Source organism: Phascolarctos cinereus, unplaced genomic scaffold (assembly GCF_003287225.1).
Source record: "Phascolarctos cinereus isolate Bilbo 61053 unplaced genomic scaffold, phaCin_HiC Scaffold_1;HRSCAF=81, whole genome shotgun sequence".
Lineage (NCBI taxonomy): Eukaryota > Metazoa > Chordata > Mammalia > Diprotodontia > Phascolarctidae > Phascolarctos > Phascolarctos cinereus.
Window position 1 is genome coordinate 54748035 of NW_027555514.1, and position 19993 is coordinate 54768027.

Below are 19993 nucleotides of genomic sequence, written 5' to 3' on the forward strand. Positions count from 1 at the left end.
TTTTAAGAGGGCAGAGAAGAATGCATTGAAACCTTGCTATTATACTATTTTACAGTAGAATTCAGTATAAAATAGGTCCAACTTCAATTCCATTCATTGAAATTTAGGGCTGAAGTCCCAAAGGAATTTTGTTAAGAACTGGACTTCACTAGAAAGCAGTCCTTGTAACACAGACCCACAGGTATACGGGAGGCTCTAGTGTAAAGTCAGTAGAAGCATGAGACATTAGCAAAATATTCACTAATGGAGACAATACTGGGGGGAATAAAAGGAATTGCATAAAATCATAAAAATAACTGTTGGTGCATTCTTAAACCCAATGATACTAAATGTAAAAGATTCTATAGTAATTAATATTCTGAATATGTAAAATAGTATTTTTTTCACAGAAAAAATGATTTTATTAGTGTAAGGAACAATCTCCCCTGACAAACATTAGGACTCATGGGTAACTGAGAGTCTTAGACATTCTCAGGGTGGAGGGGGGTGGGGGGAAGATAGGGAGGTGTGAAGGAGGGGTGCTGCTGAGGGTCAGACAGTCAGTACATGTCAGAGGCTGGGCTTGGTGTCTTCCTGACTCCAAGACAAGTCCTTTCACTAACCGGCCATGATGTTTCTCAAGATTATGCAGGGACATGTAAAATTAATGCCAAATACTATTCAGATAAATGCCTCTAAACATAGGGAAGACAATTTTAAGAACTTTATGATTTAGTTTGCTTAAAGATTTTAATTAAATTTGAAAATGCGTAAATTACCTGTACATCCTCAGCAGTTTGCAAGACAGATCCAGTCCCTTCTACATAGCTGCCATATCTAAAAAATGAAAGTTACTTAAGATAAGTGTGAATGCGAACTACTCAGTTCAGAAGTGATGGATGCTAAAATTCTATCTATGAATGAATAAAAAATCTCAATGCTAAAAAAAATATCGTTGCTCAGTCATTCAGTCATGTTCTAACTCTTTATTTCCTTCTTCAGTGTGTCCCCATTTTACATATGAGGAACTGAGGCAAAAAGGGGGTTAAGTGACTCGTTCAGGGTCAAACGGCTGAAGCCACATTTGAACTCAGGTCTTTCTGATTCCAGGCCTAGTGCTCCACCTGCTGCCCCATCTAGATGCCCCCATCCCCAAATTAAATCACAAGGGAAAAATGCATGAAGCCCTTCCACTCACACTTTCTCAACACTATAGTACTTTCAGAGCCGTTTTAAATACCTATATTTTACTTTATTTTAAATACCCCCCCCATCATTTTAAAACAGCCACATATCCTACCATATTCCATAACATTCATTAAGAGTTGGCCAAATAATGACAGTCAGCATAGGTCTTACTGAAACAAAAAATGACTTGTTAAAATAAAATTGCTAAAAAAGCATTCATTAAGCGCTTACTATGTGCAAAGCACTGGGCTAAGTGCTCTACAGACAGAAAAAGATCACTTCTGCTCTCAGGAAGTTTACATTTTACCATGGAGAAACAACACATATAGGAGGGTTTAGCCAGGAGTATGGTAGTAAATGTTTAACAACCAGCTCTTGGGGGGGGTGTACATATGACACACTTTTAAGTTTAATCTACATTATTAGCATTTTCTCCATCACTTTCTTAAGTCTAAATAATCAACAGAACTATAAATCGAGCCCTGGTTTTTAGTGTTTGTCGATTTTTGAGGCAATCACCTATTGTAAGCCTGGGCTAGTTGTTTTGAGCACACTCCTGCTTTTAGCCCATTATAAAGTATTTAGGTCAGAAAGTTTACTGCCAAATTGTATCCCTGCCATATAAGTAATGGCACGGAATGAATCTCTGACCACAATATATTAAGTCTGTTGGCTACATCACTTAATATCACCATTCTCAGAGACCTCTTTAACTCTTTTCCTCTGCCCTCAGTCCCATGTACAACTACATACAAGTCCTTTCAATTCTATCTCTACAATATATTTATTTAAAATAATACAACGGGGAGGGTTTCATTTTAATGGTGCACGGATCTGACAGATATGATTCTTTGTAACTTCAAGGCACAATAAAAAGAAGGGAGTTAAGGAATTCAGTCATCTATAGAAATCCCGTTTCTGCCATGAGTAATTAAGATCCTCTGAAGGTCACCAAACAAATGGCATTGTCCTCTATAAGCGCTTTTGTAGGTTGTGCACATAATGTTCTGCCAAAAGAAATTTTCACTCATGTTCTATTGGACCAAAAAGCAAGTAATTAGAGAAAATAAATTCTAACAGAAACAATTTCCAAAACATGACACTTGTTTGAAGGGTAATCACAGAAGCAATGGCAAATAAGACCAAGATATTTTTGACCATCAATAGAGTCTTTTTGAAGCTTACCCTTTTGTAAAGCACGTCGATCGCCTGCAAGTGGGCTGAACAATGTCTAATAGAAGAGCATAGCGTAACAAGGCCTTTGGTGGCAAAAAGTACTGACTCATATCATTGTCACCCTCAAGAAAATCTTTTAACATTTGAACAGAGAGATCACTGTCCTGCTGAAGTTTTCTCTGCATTTCTTCTGCAGTTTCCAGTTTGAAAAGGAATGTCTCTTTCCCAGAACACTGTGTGTTGCCATCACAGTGAGGGTTTGGTTCCATTTTCCTCTCTTCACTGTTTTTCCTCACATCTATGGTAACTGTGTGCCTTTGTGAATCTGCAGATTCCACTGTGGGAAATTCAACCAGTACCTGACATAAAGTAAAAAGATGCAAATATTTTAAAAAATCAAAGACAAATCCAATGACATTATGGAGTAATTACTCAGGTTATTTAAATGTTTGCCTTACAAGTGAGAAGCTGGAATGCTTTGTCACTTTTTCAATATTTCCAAGGACACATCACAAGGCTCAAGAAACAATCTATCGTCCATTTTTATATGTAGTCAGATAACATAGGATATGAGGATGTTGTGCTCTCCCTCAGTAAACAGGAGAAGCTGTCCAGCAAAGTCTAGCAATAGTTACTTGGCAGGGTAACAACTTATTGAAAATGGGTTTTGGACCAAAAGTTTCATTAAAAAAGAACTGGATCACTTCCATGCACAAAAGGAAAAACAGTCATGGAAAGGAGAAAAGTCCTTTTTACACCCAGTGGGTATTTACTGCATGTAGCTCCCTTAGGCCCTGCAACAACTTCCAAAGAGCTCAATTATTTCTGTAAAATCTGGATCATTTTACAAAGGCTCATTTGTAAAAGAAAATACAAGCACTCTTCTAACACAACTTAATACTCTCAATAAAGAATCAAAAGATGCTTTGGCTTGGATATTTTTCTATGTTTTACTCACAAAGCTGACCCCTAAAACCCTATGCTTGACAAATTATGTACTATCGTGACATATGGGATAAAAAGGCTGTCTTTTACACATAAAATGAGATGGACATGTGTTCTGAATTCTCCTTGGTGGTTGAGGCTTGAATTTTCACAGACCCAATTTTATCATCTCATCTCTCACCTGGAAACCACTGTGATCAAAGGTTGTGTTAGTGAACTACAAGCCATAGGCCCTAATTAGTCTCATATTCATTGTAACCATGGTTTAATCATCTGAGTTACCCAGCTAAGACATCATAGAAAATAATGGAGAGCATAACCATTTTAAGACTTAATTGGTATGAAGACAGGGAAGAAGGTCAGAAGTGTCCATATAACTAATTTGAATTAATATAGGATACTTTAAAAACAAATGAACAAGAAAAAACAGAAAGTGATACCTGACCAGGAACTTGAAAAGATAACAGTTCTGACTGGAGTTTTGCTATTAGAAAGTAACGTAGTCTGGAATTTGGGATACCAAGCTAAAAACAAAATATATCAATTAGTTACACAAAAGCAAATTTCAATTTCAATTTAAAAGCTGTATCAGAACGACTACAATTAATTAGTGTTTAAAAAGTCTTCTAAGCATACATTTTCCTTCTTGTAGTAGTAAATGTAGCTACTGTTTGCAGAAGTAATTTTTCAGTCCTTCTCAATTCATGCTCTTATATTCAACTGATGGAGATGAGGATTGCTTTCAATAAATATTCTCCCAGAGGGCCATTTTCATTGTAAATTATACAGGTAAATATCAGGAAAATATGTAAGGATCAGGGCAGGGATTGGACTCATGGTTTCATTAGCATAGAGAACTCTCCAATAAAGAAACTGACATTTCCTTTCCTAATGCAAGTGGGCTTCTTTTCTGCAACTTAGTCTTAGAGCTGCCTAGCTAAGTAAAGTCATACTCAAATATTGAGATTTTTCCAGTAAATGAAATTCAAATACATTTGGACTAAATTATCTCTATAGTACCTACCCTTCAGCTATAAATTGTCTGCTCCTTAAGCCAATTTTTGGCTTGTCATTTATTATCCAATTTCATTCAATAAAACCGTCACTATGTTGTAGAAATTTAAAGGTAGACAAATATGAAGACATGTTAAAATACTTCTAGAGATTTAACGTTACCTATTTTCAAAATGTAAAACTAGCTTCAGGAATGAGTTGTTTTAAATGTTATCTTTTCCCTTCATTTCCATAACAGGGAACTGAGTAATGTGAAAACATATGGATAGAAAGACAAAAAGTAAAGAACCAAAGAAGATAGAATAGATAGTAAAGGCACATTAGGGGGAAAAGACTCAGTAGCCTATCAAAAATGTGCCTTACTCTAAAAGTAGGAAATTTGGGTTTTTTTAGATTATAAAGTCATAATCTAACACTAAATTAGAAGCATTATCATTTGATATTATTAACTTTACAAAGTTTTGGATCATTTTAAAATATGACAAAGATTTTGATACTACTTGAAACAAAAATATTATTTTTGGAATCATACAATTAAACCATATTTTAAAATCATTTTTAGTAAATAGCAATACCTCCTATATCACAGATGAGTTAAAAAAAACCATGCCATGTGCTTTGCATGTTTTAGGCACTTAAACAATTATTTGGTTGTGACTGAATGAACAGAACATAAGCTACAAAAAGCCCTTATTTCTCATTAAAATACGTGTGTATACATACAATGCATACAAATGCATATATAAAATATATACAGAATGTGAAAAGATATAACTAGGCATGACTATATGTGTGTACCACTAAAAAGGTCAAAAGGTATAATAGCATTATCTGGAACAGTCCATAAAGTAGAAATTCTATTGAATGAAGCAAATTCCTAGAATAAAAGCCTTCAAGCTATAGCATACACAGGTCTTTATAATTTGTTACTTACAGATGTTGGAGATAATAGAAATTCTTGGTATTTAAAGCCACAATTTTCTAGTGTTTGCACAAAAATGTCTCTGAAAAAAAAAGGTTTTAAAAAACAATTTCGTTATGCAATTGCAAACATACTTGTAGACCGCATATTAAACACAGAACTTTATTTGAAATAAAAATTGTATCTCCAAGAAAGTTCTTTAAAAAGAAGTTAAATATTTCGGGTAGGATTGTTCTGCCACAACCTCAGAGCTGATCCACTACTATGACCTTTTCCAATGCTATGCTCAACTCTGCAATACTTCTATAATTCAGTGAACCTTGATTTCACTAGTATAGGTATGACCTCCACCAACACAGATTTGAATTCTTCTTAGACTCAATAAACGATCTTCAAGAGCTTCTACAAAAATCATCACCCTGCGGTCAAGCTGACAGTGAGCCATCTGAACCTATCTAGGCTGGTTTCTCAGATAACAGATGCGGCATCTTATTACTAAGCTCAAAATGAAAGAATTTCTAAGGCTCGTTGGACTTGCGACAGCTAACCCACCACAGGAAGAGCCGTCAAGAACCCAAGGTCACCACCAGGCTATGAGGCATCAGAGAAGGGCACTCTGAGAATAATTCTATAATAAAATTATAGCAATTTAATACTAGTTCTTCGAGGACATGAATAATTAAAGTTGGTAATCAGCATTTCTCTGCACTGTGTGCCATTGCATGCTGGGAAGCAATCCCTGGCACTGCACAAAGGAAAACACTGTAATAGCAGCTGGGTGTATAAAGCCAACACACCTGCTCAGCTCTCTGTGATGGCTGTGCATACTGGGCTCAGATGGTCTAGCTAACCACTGAAGATTGGCTATAATCAATCAAATGATCAAAAGACTGACGTCCTATTGTTTTATGCCAAATCACTAAAATAATTCAATAACATAGGATACACAGGTGATTATAGCACGTGCAAAATAACATCAATTTATATTTTCAGGTTTTCATATGGAATTTTTTTTAACCAGCCTCCATCAAAGGTAATAAGACAAAACTGAGAAATCTGAAAAGGTAATAAAGCAAAATGAATCAAGGCAGATGATGTACTAGTTTGAGCACCACAGGAAACTCTTCACCGGGAGTTCCCCCTCCTAATGAAATAATGAGTCCAGTAAAAAATATCTGAATCTTGCATATACCTAGATATGTCCTCAATAGAATGCAAGCTCCTTAAAAGTACAGGCTCTTTCACTCTCTGCATCCTTAGTATTTAGCACAGTACTTGGCATCTAGTAGCACTTAAATTATTTTTTGTTGGTTAATAGCAATTTTTAAAAATTGTTTCATGGTTCTGGCAAAATTAATGTGCTTAAAAATACAGCAAATTTATAGATGAAAATATTGAATTTTAAAAGTAAAAATGAAATGAACAGCTCTCAAATACTAGCTTACACAGGTAAAGGAGAAAATGAAAATGGTTTTGAAGTATCTTTTAAAGTGAGTTATTACATCCAATAGCATTCATTTCCAGGCACAAAACTTATTAAGGGCAAATAATTACACACTTGCCATTAATTTTGTTTTAGTATTTTTTGATTATAAATAAATTTAATTTGATGATATATATTTTGTCAGCCTTAGATTATCTGGTGTCATCAACAGTATTTTTTCTCCATTCTTTGTCACTTTTATTCAGTAGTTTTTTGTTTTATCAATAGTATTTTTTTTTATTTCAAAAGGTTTTATTCCAATGGTTATGCAAAATGTTGTTTTACACAAAAGGTTCTGTCACTGCAAAATATGAGCTTAGTCCTGGTTAGATCACTTATTGGAGAGGGTTGGAATTCATTCCTTATTCCTACAGAAAGAACCAGGAGAAAGGGACTACCGACACACTATTCCAACCATTAATCAAAAGGGAGAATAACAACAAAGCATTCTAATTGCGTCTCCCTACCTGCACTGCCATAGGGTTCATTTTCCCCTAACTAGTGGTCAAAAAACAGCTTTGAATAATACCAATTCTAACTAAGCAACTTTCTGTTTCTAAAAGAGACATTCACTGATTGATACAGATAACAAAAGGTTAGTGAAAATTAAAATATAACTTTTTCCCACCCAAGTTCAAGAGGTGATGGATGTTAAGTGGTCATTTTGTAATAAGTAGCAGAGGTGGATTATTACTCTGAGGCTGTCATCATTTAACAAAATCAACAAACATTTTCTAAGGGCCTACTTCATTTACTACACGATTTTAGACACTATGGGAGACTGAAAGATAAATAACTTGTTTTTGTGGGAAAATGCCTCTTAAATTAATGGAATTTAGAATTTTAACTGCTTTCCACAAAGGTGGGTAGTCATTACTGTTTTAATCTGTTTTAATTTTGTACTTAAAGACAGTTTAATGGCTCCATCATGTAGCCTGAATATTTTTCTTTTTTTTTTCGGTCCAGATCAATGATTTCCTTGGTGCTGGGGAGCTCTCTGATGTGGAAATTTTCTTCACTGATGCATACTGACAACTCATCTGTAACTGAACATTCTAGAGAGGCATCTGGGACACTGAGATGTCCATACAGTCAGGATGTGTCAGAGGCAGGAAATGGATCCAAATGACCCCCCACTGCAAAGCCAGTCCTCCAGCTACTGTGTCCATCTTACTTGAATATTAAACATTATGGTTTTGATTTCACAATGTGAAGGCAGGGCTTGGTTACAGGGAATTAATGATATTGTGTGAAACACGTTGATTAGGACAATATTTCAAAAAATATGACCAAAGTGAAAAGGGAAAAAATCAGTAGACACATCACAAAAAAATGCAGTATCTTTTATTAAAAGTTAGCCAAAGTCAGAACTGTGGCCCTATTTTATATCTAGATAAATGTCATATTTCAGTATCTGCATGAACTCATTTCTGAAGTTGCCATTTCAGTATCTTTTGCTACAAGACCAACTGAGTTTGAAATGCAATCAAGGCAAACATATGTTTTACCTGGTAGAAGACACTTCAAATCCTTTAACATTTTCTAAAAGGATATACTTTGGTAATTTTTGTAGCCTGCAAGAAAAAGGTTATTGTAAATTACACTACAAAAAGGAACAAAACCCACACTATCATTAGGATTTCAAATCATTCACAAAGAGAAAGAATTCATTACTAACGCTTTAAAAAGTCAGAGAAGTCATCACTCATGTACCTTGTGGAGATAAATCAGGCTCAGCCAAATCATCGTTTTAGAAGTAAACTTAAATTAAATTCACTTTGGAGAATATGGTATAAAACACAATAGACTGAGAGACAGAGGTCTGGGTTCTAGTCTTGGCTCTGCCTCTAACTCGCTGTGTGACCATGGGTTTTAATACTTCATCTCTCTGGGCCTTATAAATCTGTAAAATGGGAGAGCTGAACAAGGTGAGCGTTAAGGGACCTTCCAGTTCCCAAGTCAAATGTGCAGCAAGAACAGTTTACAGTGTCTGGGGTCAGCGAAAGCAAGGGTCACATTCACCCAAATGACCAATTTTCATACTCCATATAAGACTCTGAAGAAATTTAAGGCTGTACCTTGGAAGGATATGAAGAATGTACAGGAAACTCTTTGTCCTCGGATCAGTCACATCTCCTTGTAGGCCAATTCTAGAGGGATAAGGAACACACATATGGAGAAAATTAACATCGTAAATTATTCTGAAAGTCGTGATTAACTCTGTGAACTTTAGTTCAAAAAGAAAAATAGAAATTAGCATGCTTCCTCATTTCAAATTCTTTAATATTCAAAAGGAGTGAAGTCTGAGTCAAACAGGATTTTGTGGTTTATAGGGAAAACCCAACCACCTGTCAGAGCAATATTTCTATGGGAAAACACACTCTGAATTCTAAACAACTGTCTTACAAATGAGCTTTGGAATGGAATTTACACTATATCCAGGCTCTTTAAAATGCAGGCTGTCCCACAACAAATCATATTACATATTAAGGTGAGCTACTTGAAAATAAGCCATCAAGCAACAGGCATAAAAATGGATAAATATTAGGACATGGTGGGCCAGATTTTCATTCAACATGTAATTTACTTGATTTTGTAACAGAATAAAGGTTTGTGAATATAATGAATTGTATCTACAGAAAGTGAAATGTCTTATCCTTTGTAAATCCTTCACAAGTATCTTCCCCAGTAGAAAATGATTTATTATACCTACCTTGTGAATGGCTGACATGGAGGACTCATTAAAATCATATTGAAGGATAGCTGATTAAATTCCTGGAGTGTAATTCCCTAGATGATTTAGAAGAATGGACATGATTTAAACAAAGGAGAGAAGGAGTAAATAACATGTTACCTTTGTTTAGGCCTTTATACTTTTCCAGGCACGTTCTTATGCCCTTGATCATCATAAGAAATGCATGAGAGACACAGTACAGACAATCTTATCCACATCTGACAGATCAGGTGATTGAGGTGCAAAGGAGTTAAGCAACTTGCCCAAAGCCGCCAAAGACAACACAAGCAGAACTTCCACTAGAATCACCATCTCCTGCCTCCCACTCCAGTGCTCCCTCCACGAATTCCTTTTTGGCTCTGGCTCTTTGCACCCAGTGGAGCCAGAAGCGGAGAACTTCTTTTATAATTATTTGAACTTAATTTTTAAATTTGAAAATACATTTTAGATTTCAAAGTGCAATATAAAGAATGGAAAGACAGCGTAGGGCTGTGTCCAGGCTCCAAGCTCAGATCTGAGTCCTGGCAGCACCAGCATCTCCACCACTTCAGGCCTACAGTCTCATCACCCACAGGAAGCTCTTATGCCCGCCCTCCATCCCCAAATCTTTTCTTCTTCAGATTAAACACTACCAACTCTTTCCACTGATCCATATATGACACATATGACACTATCCTTCCAGCCATCCTTAAAAGCTTCTTAAAGATGAGAAAGGAACCAGATTAAAGGGAGAATGCAGAAGAAGAAACCAGGCTGCTCTATTTATCTGATCACCACCAATACTATGAAAGAACTATGAAGAGCTCTGCAGCTACATGCTCTGCTTTTGGTACTTTGGATGGATCTCTGATAGATCCCATCAGTTAGTGTGGACACTCCTACTACCGATGCCTTTTCAATTCTGCTCAAATTTTAGCAATGTTTTCCCATTTAGACCACACATAAGCGAATATGCCCAATTCACTGGACTCTTGTCTTTTTCCTCTTTTAACATCTTAGGATTATCAACATACCATCTATTGTCCCATTCTTGATTCATGACCCATTCTGTTTTCTGGCATACATTTCCCCTGATAATGTTTCTTAGACAAAACTTCTCACAATCAAGGGTAACACGCTGTACCTTCACACACATATACACGCACACATACACACATGTTATTCCATTGTTCGATTATTTCCATTTTAATTCTTTTAAGATCACGCTGTTCCACAACTCACATGCATAGAACACCAAGAGAATGCTTATATTTAAAAGATGGGTTTTTATGATGATGAGCAGCTTGGGTCAGTGAAACTGTGCAATTTGACAAATGTGAACCAATTTAATCTCCTTTTCCCGCTTAATCCTGGGCCAACCTCATTGTCCTTCAGCAGTTCCTGTTATGCACATATGGACAGACTCATTTAGCCAGCTGCATGTCATAATCTGGGCAACGTATATTTTTTTGTGTTTTGTTTCTCCATTGTGGATAATGAGTTTGTACATGCCAGGTTTTCAAGTGAAGAGCTGGTGATCTCCAGCCATGCATGGTAAACTGCATTTGGTAGACAGCACGCAAGGAAAGGATGGGTCCTAGTGCCCATCTGTACAATGATGCACTAGTGGAAAGAACAATGGTGAAAAGCTCAAAGCTCAAATTCCATCTCATTAAACATATGAATCATGGGCCTCTTTGTGGGCCCCTGCTGGCTCTGTGTTAGTCTGTAGGCTTCACTAGATTACCACAAGGGTCCATGAACCCCTGCAAGGAGGCTCATTTTCCCTTCAATTACTCTTTAGTGTTTTATCATGTGATTCTGCTCATGAGCTTCCTTCACCCTCCATAAGGTTTTGCAAGTGAGATTGTATTCCAAATTGCTTTTGCCCTTCGGTGCCATGTCCTTCCAGTTAACAAGAACACTAGCCAAATGAGGCAATTTCTGGGGTCCTTCAGCTGCCGCCTTGTGGTGACTGTTGTGTATCTGTCAAAATTACCTAGGAAATGGTAACAGAGACAAGGTCTTTCTTCTGTATGCTTTCCATTTTCATAATTAACATCTTATTTAAGCAGGAGGTATCTGGCCTGCTAGAATCTTCTGCTGCATACTGTCTACTTCTGATCTTTATCCTTTCTTCTAATGCAACATTTAGTGACTTTTGCTCTAACCAATTCATCATCTGACTGCACAAAACAGATTATTTCTCAAAAGACTAGCAACTGGTCACTTCCTGTCTATTAAGACAATAAATTTCATTGTTTGTCACATTGATTCTCCCTATTTAATACCATCTGACGCTCTTCTTGAAAAGTGTATTTACAATGGGCAGCTTTGAGGCTCCTTAAAAGTCTAAGAATCTTTGGCTTCTCTCACTTCTTGATCTTGAACTTACTTGGTCTCTCTTCCCAAGACATTCTCCAGAAAGTCACAGGTAAGCTCTGATATGTCCCCGGTCAATATGAGTTACACTACACAAAACTTCCTCACTACATACTAGTATACGGCATGTGTGTGTGTGTGTCACTGGCGCAGAGAGTAGGGGATGGTATTACAAGCAACCAAGCCAAAAGCTCTACCCCATACTCATTTTGGAGAAGCTTCAGTGCCTAAGATGAAAGAGCTACATGGCAAGTTCCATAACGCTTTTGCTAGCAGCTCTAACTTTCACTCCAAACTCACTGTCAGGTGAGTCCCAAAATGCACTACTACAGCTCACGAGTCCACACACTCTGATATTCAACATACATACAGCAAAATCACTTTCTCTACAATTATGCTCCCATACTCACACTCTCATACCCAAAGCAGCTTCCACCCAACTCAAAGCCACAGACATTTGCTGATGGCCTCTTCCTGCTCCCTCTAAATATTCCCCACAAAAGCATGGAATCACTCTTCTTTTCAGTCACCCTACAATATAAAGAAGTAAGGAGGAAATTTTCCTATGCAAAAGTCCCAAGGCCTGCAGTTGTCTCCCTGTCTTGGCCCAGTAATATTTTAGGTTCCTAACAGAAAATCCTCATCTCCCTCCAACCTCAAGCCTGTGTGCCCACCATTTTCCACTGGACAGAGAGAAAAGCCCTCCTTTTTCTCCAAATGCCTCAGAAAAGAAAATGTCTGATTCACAGAAATTTCCTATTAACTCAAAGAAGTGTTATATAACTTTCTGTTGGGTCTGCATAGGAAAAGCCTCTGATGGATTCACTCATTGTTTTCTTTTGTTTTTGTCCAGGACTCTCACGACATTTTCAGTTGGCTATCTCCTCAGCCCTCATTACAAAGGGCTCCCTCAGCACTGCGTTCGTTGGTCTTGCTCTGGCAGGTTTCTGAGGTTCACCTCACATGGTGGCCTGAATCTAAAGCTCATGTCCACTAGTGTTTCTTTCCAATCTCTAGTGGAAAGTACTAGGAAAAGGTCACAGAATCACACATACAAGTAGTCAAAATAGAGTATTCCTAACCAACATCCTCTCTCACCAAGATGAAAACATTTGGCTTTAGTCCTCTGTTCTATAAGAGTAATGGATGTCCTTGAATAAAAACAGTATTCATCACAGACTATGCGGTCCTCATTTTGTAAAGTGGCAAACACACTTTCTATTTATTAAAATAATAATAATTACTCACTCACCTCAATAGTTTTGGCCCATAATTGTGTATGAGGAAAGTTATGCTTGTATACTTCATTGGCAATAGTGTTTACATCAATAGCAGCCACCACTTCTGCAGATACACAACTGTCTGCAATGATAAATTAAACATTTAGAAGATGCTCTACTATTGAAAAAGAACAAGTAGGAAAGAATGGCATTTTGTCCAATATGAAGACACAGTAGAATAACTAATACCTTTAACCATGAATAATTGGTCAATCCTCTACAAAGTCCTATTACAATGTCTCTTTGTGCCAAGGAGATTCTCAGAGGCTCTACCAGTAACGTATGAGCTCAGGAAAGTTCCATCTATTATGCTGGGAGAGCTTCAGGTGTGGTCCCAGCAACAGACTGAACCTACTTTCCAAGGACCACCTCAGCTAAGTACATCAATATACTGGCCAATTGATAACTAACTCTTTGGCTATGGCAACTTAGCAAACAAAACTTGCCTATTTGTATGCTAACTGTGAAATCTTTGTCCAAATGGACATCCTATCAAATGGACCTCCTAATGAAAGGACCAAATCATATCATTTTTGACATTTCCACTATAAACATCATTTCATGATGATCTCATATCTCAGACCAATTTGAATTATCTAGAAGCAGCTAGAAGTCAGAGGCACCTTGGAACCAAATTCAAAAGAGCATACCACCAAGAAAGCAGGCCTGAGAAAACAACATATTCAGAATACAACCATGTTTAGAGAACAACAGTGAATAAGTACTGAGAAGAAAAGGGGAACAATGGTCTGAGGTGGTCCCTGGGTGCTCTGCTCAAAAATCGGGGTTCCATTTGCTTTGTATACGCCTTTCATTGGAAAGCATAACATTGTTATTTATGTATCTTAGGTTGCTGCCTCTCATTTTAATTTAAAGCTGGTTGTGAGGGTATCTATTACTTTCCTTTAAAAAAAAAAACCCTTATTTTGCAGGTATTGATCTTATCTCAGTTAAAAAGGCAGTCAGGAGACATCCTGCAGCAATAACCAAGAAAACTAACCATGGCCAAAGAAGCAGAAAATTCGTACTCAAAGACTCAAAGAAAATTAGTACCACAAAAAGATTTTTCTTCCTGAAACTTATTTCAAGAATTAAACTCAGTGCAAGATTATCACTAATGACTTAATTGGACCTTGCATTAAACTTTTTATGGAATAAATTTAAAATAATTTCAAAAGAAAATATTCAGTTTTCAATATCACTTAGGTATTTTCACTCCCTTAGGTATTCTAATTTGCCTGATACCAGGTGATATGTGATCTTTGTCTTTTTCAGTGGGGCTGGAAATCTACCCTGTGACACTTAATCTATTCAACAATCAAGAATTAACTCTATGTCTTCCTGTGTATGTGACTCTAAGATTAGCTAATGACAAAAATTCCCAAAAGAGTATTTTATGTTAAAAAACAAACAACTCTAGTAAAGAAGATTCTTGCAGCAGTGACCAGATCAGTAATAGCATTGATAAGAGACACATAAAAAATGTTGGCAAATCAAGATCTACTACATAACTTTTAAAAAATATTTTGTAATAAGAAATAGATATGACAAGACATAAGCGATGCCACCCTTTTTATCAAAGAATTGGCTTACAGCACTGATAAGCTTCAATATGAAATCAAAGATCTCTTTTAAAAGTTAAAGATCTCTTTAAGATGAAGCTTAAAGTTTGTAAAGATAAACCAGCCATATGGGAATTTTCTGAAGTATGTTTGACATCTCTCTTCCCCAACCTTATTCTCTTCTCTAGCACCTAATACAGCCACCATACTGAGCATACTGTTGTTGTTTAATCATTTCAGTCACATCTGACTCTTGTTGGCCCTATCTGGGGTTTTCTTGGCAAAGATATTGGAGTGGTTTTGCTTCTGGTCCTTCTCCAGCTCATTTTTACAGATGAGGAAACTGATGTAAACAAGGTTAAGTGACTTGCTCAGGGTCACACAGCTAGTAAGTGTCTGAGGCCAGATTTGGACTCAGGGAGATGAGTCTTCCTGACTCCAGGACCAGGGCTCTATTATATCACCTAGCCCCCCTAGCTGAGCACACAATAGGTGCTTAATAAATACTTGTTGAATTAAATCACATACCAATTGAGCAACATACATACTTATAAATGGGGGCTGCCCAGTTACAAATCATCACTGCACCTCACTACAGAAGTAACACCTGGATGACCTCATCATAATCACACCTGTAATAGCTACCCAGGTATGCTAACACTGACATCTAGTGTGAGACTAACACAAACAATTGCTAAAAATAGACATTCATGCTATTCTGTAAAGTACAATATGACTTTTAAAAGAAATGGAGGTAGCAAAGACCACATAAATACTTTTCAAGCAATCTGAATTTAAAAATCATTGCTGAAACTTCCCTATCAGGATTAGCCAAGCATCATTCTTGTTTCTTTTAAAAAGAAGATATTAAGTAGATATGTAGATATCTGTGCAGATATTAAGAAGTTCTTTTACAGGGTTATTATAAAAGCACCAAATACACAGATTTAATTTCCTTTAAAATCCAGCATGGTTAAAAGTCAAACCAAAAAGTAATCAAGGAAATGTATTTCAAGATTTGCTAATTCTTTCAAAAATATGATAATTTCACGATCCTCACACAGTCCCAAAGCATTGAATCAAAGAATCACAGAATCTGACACCTGGAAGGGACCTCTGCAGCCATTTAATGCAATTTATACCCAAAAGGAATCCCTGCTACCTCATACCTCACCAGTAACCCTCCAGCCTCTGCTTAAAGACCACCAAAGAGTGTGCTAGGTGCTAGAGCTAGAAAGACAAAAAAAAAAGACACAATCCCGGCTCAGGGAGCTTACGTTCTATTGAAATCCAGCCTCAGTTTGTCTCTGCAATTTCCATTTGGGTTCCTGATTCTGCCCATAATTGTAATCCCTCTTCTATATGACTGCTCATCCAATTCTTGAAGACAGTTATCATAACCTTCCCTCTCTCTTCCCATCCTGAGTCTTGTCTTCTCCAAACAAAATCCTCAGGTCTTTCAGCTGGACCTGATATTCCATGGACTCAAGGCTCTTCACATTCTGGCTGCCCTCCTATGGACACCTTCCAGCTTGTCAGAGTACTTTTAAACTGAACACAATATTCTAGAGTAGTCTGACAAGGCCAGAGTACAAAGGACTGCCACTTTCCTATTTCAAAAAGTTAAACTTCTTTTGATGCAGCCCAAGTCTGTATAATGCTTTTTTGGTTCCCACATTATATTGCTGACTTTAACGGAGCTTATAATTCACTAAAATCCTCACATCCTTTTCAAAACGTTTGTAATCTGACCACGTTCCTATCTTACACTTGCGAGGTTGATTTTTTGTGCCCATGTAAGACTTTACATTTACTCCTTTTAAACGTCATCGCATTTGATTTAGCCCCATCCTCTAACACTTCAAGAATCTTCTGGATCCTGTCATACAGTACGTTCGCTATGCCTCCCCACTTCGTGTTGTCTGCAAATGTGATGAGCACACCTTCCAAGACTTTATTCAATTCATTAACAAAAATACTGACGTTAACAAAAATGTTTACACATTTTAAAAATGTGTCAACAACACAGGGCCAAGTAGCTTCCTGGGGTACTCAACTGAATGTTGAACCAATAAATCTGAAATAGAAATCATACTTTCAATGTGGCCATCCAACAAGTCCTGAATACATCTGACTGTACTAGCATCTAAACTTAGGGTTCCAAAACTTTTTTGTGCCGTGGACTCCTTTAGCAGTCTGATGAAGCCTATGAACCCTTCTTAGAATGTTTTTAAACATACAAAATAAAATACACAAGGTCAAGAACTCCTGATCTAATCCATAGCTAGACTCTAACTTCTCCATGAGAATAGTATGAAAGACATAAGTGTAAGCTTTGCTAAAATGTAAGCAAACGCTATCCAGAACATTCCCCTCATCTACTAGTTCCCACAGTACTATCAGAAAAGGAAAAGAAGATGATCTGGCACGACTTGTTCTTGGTGAAGCCATGCTGACTCTTTGCAATCACCACATCCCTTTCTAGATTTTTAATAACTCACTCTTTACTGAGCCATTCTAAAATTTCCTCAGGAATCAAAGTCCAGTTCACTGGTCTATAGATAGTTTACAGGCTCTGTTCTCTTCCCTTTTTTTGAAAAGCTGGAAAACATTTGTCTTGTAGCACACCTCTCCCATTTTCCATGAGCTTTAAAATATTACTTTCAGAGGCTCAGCAATCACTTGACAATTCTCAGGACACAAGGTTAAAATTTACCTGTCTGGCAACTTGCATTAACCAGGGTCACTAGGTGGTCTCTAACTTATTCCCTCACTTATCCGAGTGTCAACTCCCCGTTAGTCATTTGTGTTCTGTCATTTCCAGGGAAAGGGTGTTTCCCTTGGTAGAAGATACAGAAGCAAAATATGATATAAGCAGCTCTGCCCTCTTTCTGCTATCAGCTACCATCACTGCATATGCCCCAAGCAGAGGCCCTGTGCCCTCTTCTCTCCTTCCTATTTAGGCTCCTTCACTTACACTTAGTGTTCTGGAACTATGTGGTTTCTGCACTGCACAGAGGGAAGAATCTTGGCTCCTAGTGAGAAAACTAGAGCCGTACATGTAGAGCACCTCTACAACAGACGTGACCCTGAACAAATAAATGCTACATCTCTCTGGGTGTTCTGTTTCCTCATCTTCAATACTGGAGCAGATGATCTCTAATGTATCCACACAGCTCTAAATTCTATCTATGACAATTTTATGAAATATGGATTTCAGATACAGAAGTAAAAAGCTTACATAATTCAACAATTAAATTCAACAAGCATTCATTCAACACCTATTTGAAAAGCACTGTTAGAAAGATGAGGATACAAATCCAATCCAATAATCATTTATTGGGCAGCTGGGTAGCACAGTGGAGAGAGTACTGGCCTAGAATCAGGAAGACTCATCTTCCCGAGTTCAAATCTGGCCTCAGACACTTACTAGCTGTGACCATGGTCAAGATGCTTAACCCTCTTTGCCTCACTTTCCTGTCTGTAAAATAAGCTGGAGAAGGACATGCCAAACAGCATCTTGCTCCATGGAGTTGAAACCAGGCAGAGCAGCCAATGCCAAGATGAAGGGTATCCTTGTCTTCAAGGAGCATCTCATCTTAAATAATGTGTATGTTGAGCAGGGGAGGTTGGGTGATGTATGTACACAAATAACTGTAACATATAATAGGAAATTAGTAGGTGCGTGAGTAGCCAAACAATAACACAATAGATTTCAGCAAGGAAACACTTCTAGGAGGAGGAATCAGCCAGCATTCCTTGAGGAGGGGACAACTGGGTAGGGCTCAAAGAAAGAAAAAGATTTCAATATATGGAGATAAGGAAGTATGCAGGGGAAATTTAATTACAGGTGTGGGAGGTGGAATATGCAAAATGCATGGAGATAGGATGAGCAAGTACAATACCAGTGGTATATCCCAGCTGGAATGTAAAATGCACCAAGCGAAAGGGAAGCCCTGTGAAAACAGACTGGAAAGGTAAGTTGAAACTGGCTTAAAGATAAAAGCACAGAACATGCCTTCACGCAGGCGATATCCCATCAAAAATACTAGCAAGGAGGGAAAAAACACCTCATACAAACGAGCCCACTATGAATGAAGATGCTGAAACTCTGACACTTCCATATGTATTTTTGAGAGCTACAAAAAGCCAGTACTTAGCAAAATATAAATTGGGAATACAGGACAGTTGGAGAAGCAGTAAAGAAGAGAAAGATAAAAGATGTCAAACTAAGAGGAAGGCAACACAGCAGGGATTACAGGGAAAGGAAAAGAAGGGCACAGGGCCAGACATTACAAAGCTGTTAGCAAAAGTGGTGGAGACACAAATTTTTATGGGACTTTGTGAGAATGGGAATAAAAGCACCATAAATCTTTCCAGTAAGTCTCTAGGAAAATAAGCTAATAATTACACTGACATGATGAGAGTCCAACACAGCTACTGCTTCTGGTTGTGTCTCTGCCTGGCCCCTGGAGGCTTCTTGGCAGGAAACACAACAGCTTGCTGTGGAGGAACTCCATGGAAGTGGTACAGGATTAGTTTACTGGCAGGTACCCTGTGGATTTGGCCCAGCCCTGAGTCAGTCACCCTAAGTCTAAATCGTTCTGGGCTCTCTCAAGGTTGAGTTGCTGTCTGGCATGTTCCAGAATCCCAAGATTACTTCCAGGTCCTATGTCCTATTCCCTTATCCTTACACTACCTCTTTGGAAAGAGAGGTAAACTGAGGTAAGGTTAGAAACATTGGGGAGATCACTACCAATGGAAGTCCAACAGACAATTCTCTGATATGGCATATTTTAAGTAACAAAAATTACCAAAGTATCAGAAAATGATACTAGTGAAAAAAAAGGTAAGGGAATTTACTTCTATAAATATATGTGTGGGCATACATAGATGAACATATATATGCACATATGTACGTATGTCTGTGTTTATTATACACTGTATTGCAAGAAAAAGGAAACAGATTTTGTTAAAAGTTGGTGAAATTCAGGAAGTCTTTGTTATCTAAGAATATCATTGATTAAATACATCATTTAAAATTAAGTGAATCTGATGGGGTATAGGTCCTGAACCTCTAAAAAACGTCCTTGAACTTTCCCACAAATTTCAGCAGCCCAGATCCCTGGCATTCACCTAAGGCATAGCCCATCCCAATATAATCCTTTCAACTGTTCTTTCATTATGGCCCCTAAATCCAGCCTAGTCCTTCCTCTTTTGCCTCTAGACCACCCCAGACTACTTACCACTTCTAGATTCCATCCAGATCTTCCCACAGGATTTTTCCCTATAAAAGTATCAGTCTCATCCTCATCAAACACACAGATTCTTAAAATCTGGCCCACTTGT

The 19993-nt window shown here is 37.5% G+C and overlaps 1 protein-coding gene across 3 annotated transcripts in view; it reads right to left on the reverse strand.

The window, feature by feature from the left end:
• TRDMT1 (tRNA aspartic acid methyltransferase 1) overlaps nucleotides 1-19993 on the reverse strand; it is a 63717-nt gene that overhangs the window by 3853 nt on the left and 39871 nt on the right. For 2 of the 3 annotated variants that reach the window (XM_020966866.2, XM_020966868.2), the window contains 8 exons: nucleotides 13055-13164; nucleotides 9421-9497; nucleotides 8786-8857; nucleotides 8216-8281; nucleotides 5237-5306; nucleotides 3729-3812; nucleotides 2353-2702; nucleotides 759-816 (listed from right to left, as the gene is read on the reverse strand). In XM_020966866.2, the coding sequence (XP_020822525.1) occupies nucleotides 759-816; nucleotides 2353-2702; nucleotides 3729-3812; nucleotides 5237-5306; nucleotides 8216-8281; nucleotides 8786-8857; nucleotides 9421-9458 (738 nt within the window). In that variant the 5' untranslated portion in view covers nucleotides 9459-9497; nucleotides 13055-13164. The remainder of the gene's footprint in view (nucleotides 1-758; nucleotides 817-2352; nucleotides 2703-3728; nucleotides 3813-5236; nucleotides 5307-8215; nucleotides 8282-8785; nucleotides 8858-9420; nucleotides 9498-13054; nucleotides 13165-19993) is intronic. The other variant, XM_078151923.1, reaches the window with a different exon arrangement.